At 50.0% G+C, this 7091-nt stretch overlaps 1 protein-coding gene across 1 annotated transcript; it reads right to left on the bottom strand.

Moving 5' to 3' along the window:
• Positions 1 to 3633: 3633 nt before the first annotated feature.
• LOC142567699 (uncharacterized) lies at positions 3634 to 6387 on the bottom strand. The gene is made up of 3 exons (XM_075677898.1): positions 4836 to 6387; positions 3698 to 3995; positions 3634 to 3662 (listed from the first exon to the last, which is right to left on the bottom strand). The coding sequence occupies exons 1-3, from the start codon at positions 6363 to 6365 to the stop codon at positions 3634 to 3636; spliced, it is 1857 nt and encodes a 618-aa protein (XP_075534013.1). The 5' UTR covers positions 6366 to 6387.
• Positions 6388 to 7091: the final 704 nt, after the last annotated feature.

Genomic DNA, 7091 nt, shown 5'->3' with positions numbered 1-7091 from the left:
CAACTTTTCGTCCTCTCGGAGCAGACGGGGGAATAAACTTTGTGTCAACGCAGCTCACTTCGATTCCACGATCAAAATTCACTCACAAGCGGTGCATATCATACCAGCTGCTTCTGAAATTTAAATTTCATAGTGACGACTTTCATTGTTCTTTTGTTCTCTTCTCTCTCTCTTTTTTTTTGTCGGGCCTTTTCGACAATCTCGTATGGACGCGCGTTTAAGGTCGGCTCAAATGCGGATGTTTTTTTAACCCTGCTTTCTGCTCTCAGAACCGCTGAAGCCAATCAAATACTCGCGCACGGCTCCACGCGTCCTCCACAGACATCGTTAGATGTATTTCAAGTGTCTTTTTTTTGTCTGCTTTTTAAAAGCAAGAATCAAAATTTCAAGGAGATCCATTGCTTGTTACAAACAGACGTCAACATTTCGCAAGAGCAGCGCGACATCAGTTGGAACAACAGTCACCAGAACCCTAAGACACTTTGCGGTGACGACGGCTTGGCTACTGACTTGTGAAGCGTCTACCTATACCCACTTAGCGAGAGAACACAGCAATACAATAAGTACGAATAGTTGCATGAAGTCAGTCCATGTTTATTTTTTCGCGTTGTCCTTGGGAAGGGGGTTTTCCTTCCATATATATAGTCAATCGTCATACACAAGAATAAGAAGGGGAGGGGTCCAAACGAAAGTAATAGCTCAATAGCTTGTGAATATTCGGTCGCACCCAACATTGGTTTCAAGTATCTACGGTATCGCAGTACACAACCTGGGCCCTCTATTATCATGTCGCCTCCCTTCTATAGCGGAAAAACTCGCTGCCTAACTATTGGGTAGCAATTTGTGCTCCTCGCACATCCCACCAAAGCACGTTACGCCATTGGCGAAAGCTTTGCTGCTATCTTTGTACCCCACTCACCAGGCATTAGCACCCCGGTAAATCGGACAAAAGCTCGCCCTACATTGCCTGTTCAGGCATCATCTCTGATTCCTTCTGTCCGCGAAACGCAGCTATCGTTTCTGCACCGACTGCTCAGTCGAGCGGACCATCCTATGCGGTGGCTTTGGTCATCCGGGAAAAAGGCCAGGTGCCACAATCAACTTGAAAGCATGGAACGTTACACCGCTGACGGCTGCGGAATTCCCGGTTCTCAGTAACCTCCTGGGAAAAGATTCGTGAGCAGCATTCTGAAGTCACCCTGCGCCGGTTCCTACATACAACCTTTCCACCCCTACGTGTTCGGCGGCCGGCAATGCGAGTAAGAGATTACATCCCCCACCTGCACTCCTCAGTGGCTACCGGGCCACGGCGGCACCATAGGTAAAGAGCCCGCTAAGGCATGAACAAAACTGCAGTATTTGTCTGCAGCCCCAGCACGTTTCGCAACTCAGGCCAAGAATAACGACGCAATTTTATTTCGGCCTGCAAAGACTGTCCGTGGCATACTCATTATTCTGGGCCCAGTAGAGAGACCGACTGCAGAATATGTGCAGTGATTAGTGCACATTGAGCAACATTCAGTTTTCAACGGTGCCAGCAATCTTGGTCCCCTCTCTAAAAACTGCAGGGCATCTGAGGACACCATAGTGAAGCTCCGAAGGGCACAAAATCGAACATTGGGAACGCCATTTCAATGCAGATATCAATTCGGATGCGTCTATTCTAGATACTGGTAAATATGTTGGGTAGACGAGGCAGAACGGGCAGCATAGTGCATCGCATCACATTTATCTGGACCGAATGCGTGTTAGCTACTTTCTGCTCAAGGGACCCGCACCGTATTAAGCTCCAAGGGATTACGTTTAAAATTGGGGGAGATGGAACGTGAGACAGGGTAGCAAGTGATAAACCCTGGCTTACATCGACCCCAGCAACTGATTCGTGAAACTGATTCGTGGCATATGTCAGCACGCACGAACGCACACGCTCAAGCGCGCTTGCACACATTTACACACAAATGGTCACTCCGATTAGCAAAGCGACCCAGTTGTTGCTCCACCTCTAACGTTACGGGAGCATGATGTCAGCATATATATATATATATATATATATATATATATATATATATATATATATATATATATATATGTAGCATAGCCATGGCGTGCTCGCAATAACGTCAGACCAGTGAAGCCTCAGCGTAGTCAGTAGAACAAAATAAACGTTTATTCAAAGGTGTAGAGCGTATTTATAAGTAGCCGAGTGGCAGGAAGATAGAAAGGAGCACGTGTTAGTAGAGATAGTCCGAACCCGAAGGATCGCCAGATGAGGCGATAAAAGGTGCGCGCACTTCGAAAATGCGTTAAGTTGCAACATTCCTTCCTCCTCAGAAATGAAAGCGTTGCACTGGCTTGCGTTCTCTCGTTGAGCGTCTCAGAGTTTGTTGGGCGACACCTGTATGCAACGGGGCCACTGGAATATCTGGTGCCGCAAAGTCTGGAGAACGGGTGCCATTTGGAATGCGCCGAGCGGTTATGCCTTCATCCGGATTCACCGTTTCTGGATGCTGTAGTTGTGTTGCTTGGTCCGGCTCACTGCGATGTGTGGTGGTTGTAGTTACTGTCGGTTTGACGCCTGGTACTTCCTGTCGAGGGCGGACCTGGTCCACGTGCCGCTGGATGACTCCGTCTGATGTTTCCACGGTCACCATTCTCGCTCCCGACGTCGCCTTCACATGACCGGGCGTCCACTTGCTCCCCACACCGTAATTGCGGGTATACACTTCACTTGCAGGTAGCGGCAGCCAGTCATCTTGGTCCTCTTTTGGCCCTGCAAGTGCTGGAGGAAAGCATGTGTCCAAGCGTGAGCGTATTTGATAGCCCAAAAGGAGCTCTGCTGGGGATTTACCCGATTTTCGCGGAGTCCTCCGGTAGTTAAATAGCAACCGTACTAGGTTCTCTTCCAGTTTTCCTTTCGTCATTTTTCGAAGACCATCTTTTATCGTTCGCACTGCCCTTTCCGCCGCACCATTAGACTGGGGATGGTATGGAGCGCATCGAAGGTGCACAATGTTGTTGTTTGCCACGAACAACGCGAAGTCTTGACTGGCAAATGGGGTCCCGTTGTCAGAAACGATCGTGCGCGGTATTCCAAACCTGCTGAAAATGCCACGCAGACAGTCAACGGTAGTCTGCGTTGAGGCATGTGACAAAGGTATTGCTTCGAGCCATTTGGTGTGTGCGTCGACTACTACGAGTATCATTTTTCCGCAGATCGGACCCGCGTAGTCAATGTGAATACGGGACCACCTTTCGCCTGTTTCAGGCCAGTTAACGACGGGAGCTGCAGTTGGCATCGGCAGATTTTGCACACAGTACTGGCATTGTGCAGACACGTCTTCAATATTTTTGTCGAGGCCTGGCCACCAGAACAAAGAACGAGCGACAGATTTCATTGCCGGTGAACCCTGGTGCGTTTCATGTAGAAGATGCAGCACTCGCTCCCTAGCTTCGGTCGGTATTATGACCCTATTACCCCAGTACACCAGTTCATGTGCTACGGATAATTCGAGCTTGCGGTCAAAAAACGGCAGTACGGCCCGGGCCGTTCCGTTTGCGTTTCTGGGCCACCCATGTAATATGTACCGTTTGACCTCGACCAGGACAGGGTCAAAAGCCGTTAATGCTTTCAGCTCACGCGTTGTTATGGTGCCATTGTTCAGCTGGTTTAGCGACAGCACATATTCGGGCGGCTCACCGTCATCGTCAGATTCCGAAGATCTTTGCGGAAGTCGGCTGAGGGCGTCAGCGTTCAGCATCTGTCGTCCTGGTGCATACTGTAGCCGGTAGCGGTAGGCCCCCAGGTGGAGTGCCCAACGTTGTATCCGTGCGGCGGCCATTGTGGGCGTCTGCTTGTCCGATTTCAGCAGGCCCAACAATGGCTGGTGGTCAGTCACTAAGGTAAATTCCCGACCTAGAAGGTAGTCGCGGAATTTCGTGACGCCAAATACCAGTGCCAGTGCCTCTCGCTCGAGCTGCGAATAGTTGTGCTCCGCCTGCGTTAATGTTCGCGAGCGGAACCCAATGGGCCTGTGAACGTTACCGGTCGTGTGAAACAAGACAGCTCCCACACCGTACGGAGACGCGTCACACTCAAGTTTAAGTTCCTTCGAAGGGTCGAAATGAACTAGAACCTTGGCTGTTTTAAGGCTTTGCTTGGCAAGATCAAACGCGTGCTCTTGCGGCTGTTTCCATTGCCAGCGTGCGTTCTTTTCAAGCAGTTGATACAATGGGCCAAGTGTGGTTGACATGTTCGGCAGAAACCGCGCGTAAAAAGTAATCATACCCAAGAATGAACGAAGCTCACTGACATTACAGGGGCTCGGTGCCTTCATGATAGCGTCAAGGTTTTTTTCTGTCGGATGAAGCCCATCACGATCGATCCGATGGCCTAGATAAGTTACTGCTGGGCTGCGCAAGTTGCATTTATCGAACCTTAGCTTTACACCGCGCTCTCGGAAGCGCTGTAAGACGTTTTTCAGCCTTTCGCCGCCGTCACTCGCTTTTTCGGAAATGAGCACATCGTCAAGATAAGCCTGTGCTCCTGGAAGGCCAGCCAATACCTCATCCATTTTCCTTTGGAATATTGCGGGCGCTGAGGCTATACCGAAAGGAAGTCGATTGTAGCAAAATAGCCCTTTTGGCGTATTAATGACGCAAACTTTCTTCGCGTTATCGTTTAGCGCCACTTGATTGTATGCATCCCGTAAATCCAAAGTGCTGAAATAGTCCCCATCGTGTAATCGGGCAAACATATCCTCAATGATTGGCAATGGGTATTGCTCAGTTGCACACGCTGGATTTACTGTGGCCTTGAAATCGCCGCAGATTCTTACTGCGCCGTCTTTCTTAAGCACTACGACTATGGGTGTTGCCCATTCAGAGTGTGCCACCGGCGACAGCACGCCCACAGAAACTAAACGGTCTAGCTCGAGTGACACTCGCTCGCGTAGCGCGTATGGAATGGGTCTGGCCTTGCAGAACTTGGGTACGGCGCCTTCCTTCATGTGCAGGCTGGCTGGAGGACCCTTGATTAGGCCCAGTTCCTCGGAGAACACGTCGTTGTAGTCATTGAATATGCTGTTCACGCTGGATTCGCTCGAGTCATGTGTTGCCGCCGAGTTCTCTACAAAACTAACCACTGGAGCACCTGCGCTGTTCAGCCGCTGGATTAAATCGCGACCGCAGAGGCTTGGTCCCGCACAGTCCAAGACTGTCAGCGCACACTCCACTGTCACCCCTTTATGACAAACCTGGAGCGCAAGCTCCCCAAGTACTGGAAGGCGTCCTGTGTAGCAAGATAAATTGAGACTGGACGGTTTCAGTTTCGGCCATTGCTCACGGTGCTTATAATATAGTTCACGCGGGATGACACAAACGGGCGACCCGGTATCAACTTCCATGCTCAGCTGCACACCGCACCAATCAAACGTTCGGCGGATCGGCGGTTCCAGACAGCTTTTTCGTTGGGATACCAAAGTCCAAATGTGGGTGGCTTCGGATTCCTTGTCGGCTGAGGCTTCCGTCCCCAAGAGGGTGTTAGTTTGGGCTGTCCTTGCCGTGCCTTGTTCTCTAGCCCCGCGACTTCGACATTTCCTTGCAAGGTGACCACGTCGTCCACAGCGGTAACAGCGAGCGTTAGACCAGGAGCAACACGCGTCATTATGTTTTGTACTACCGCACCTTGCGCATTCTTGACGTGTGGCAGCCCTCCTCTCATCCACTAGAGTTTCTTTCCGATACGCCTGTACTTTTAACACGGGTGTCGTTGCCGGTCCGATCATCTCTTTTACATCACTATCCGCAGCCTCAGCTGCGAGGGCCATCGCTTCAGCGTCTTGTAGCGTTAATTCTCGCTGTGCCAGTAGCTGCTTCTGCAGGGCACCTGACCGTATTCCACAAACAATGCGATCTCGAAGCATGCGATCCAAAGCACTGCCAAAATTGCAATTGTCAGCTATTCGGCGAATGTCTACCAGGAATTCATTAACAGGCTCGCCCTCCGCTTGACAACGACTGAAGAACTTGTAGCTTTCGGTGATTTCGTGTCTTTTGGGACTGTAGTGCTCACTCAAAACTTCGACGACTTCTTCATACGTCAATGCATTTGGCTTGCGTGGAGCCACCTTCCCTGCCAGCACTTGGATCGTATGCGTATTTAACGCAGCAACAAGCAATGCTCTTTTCTTAGTCGAGTCTTCAATCGCATTCGCTTCGAAGTATGCTTCTACTTTAATAAGGTACGGCTTCCACTTATCTTTGCCTTCTTCGAAGTCGGGAAGTTGGTGAGCCATGATGACCTTGGTTTCTCGGTTCTGCGTGGGTTCCGGTTCAGCGTCGACTTTCACTGCATGGGCGATGTCCATCTTCGTCGCCACTGTAGCATAGCCATGGCGTGCTCGCAATAACGTCAGACCAGTGAAGCCTCAGCGTACTGGAATATTATGAAATGAATTCTGGGGTTTTATGTGCCGAAACCCCGATTTCATTATGAGGCACGCCGTAGTGGAGGACTCCGTATTAATTTTGACCACTAGGGTATCTTCAAGGTTATCCCAGTGCACGGGAAACGGGCTTTTTTTGAATTTCACCCCCATCAAAATGCGGCCGCCGCGGCCAGGATTTGATCGCGAGTCATGCTTAGCTGCGCAACACCATAGCCGCTAAACCACCGTGGCGGGTACTAGAATATTATCAAACGAATGAACATACAAAACAGATGGTGCGTTTGAAAGACCTTGTTGGAGCTCAATGCTACTCAAGAAGCAGCGAGTTCACATTCAAGAACTAGCTAACCGGACGCGCGTTAGGTTGACCACTCTACCTTTTCTCTCTCTCCTTCTCTGATGGTGTTGTTGGTGACGTTGGATAAGAACAGGATCTACCCATACGCCAGCATGGTTATTTAGGCAAGGGCGTGCCGATTCTCCGAACTGTACTTCATGCGACGAGACAGGAAACATTCAAAACTTTTTGTGGGGCTGCCTAAGCTAGCACAATGCAAGAGACACTCTTCTGGAGAACTCCAGAAGGAAGTATTTTCCGCATGCATAAATGTAACACCTTGTGCTTCCAGAAGGGTCAATTACAGT

This window comes from Dermacentor variabilis, chromosome 1, assembly GCF_050947875.1.
Source record: "Dermacentor variabilis isolate Ectoservices chromosome 1, ASM5094787v1, whole genome shotgun sequence".
In the NCBI taxonomy this organism is placed as follows: Eukaryota; Metazoa; Arthropoda; class Arachnida; order Ixodida; family Ixodidae; genus Dermacentor; species Dermacentor variabilis.
This window is presented reverse-complemented; position numbering and strand designations above follow the sequence as displayed.

Excerpts from the sequence above, each read along its gene's own strand:
- LOC142567699 (XM_075677898.1), bottom strand. The coding sequence starts at position 6,365 with ATGGACATCGCCCATGCAGTGAAAGTCGACGCTGAACCGGAACCCACG. Across the intron at positions 3,996-4,835 it reads TGCTTAAGAAAGACGGCGCA|GCGGAGCACAACTATTCGCA; the intron begins GTAAGAATCTGC and ends ACATTAACGCAG. Across the intron at positions 3,663-3,697 it reads TTCGGAATCTGACGATGACG|CTGAACAATGGCACCATAAC; the intron begins GTGAGCCGCCCG and ends TCGCTAAACCAG.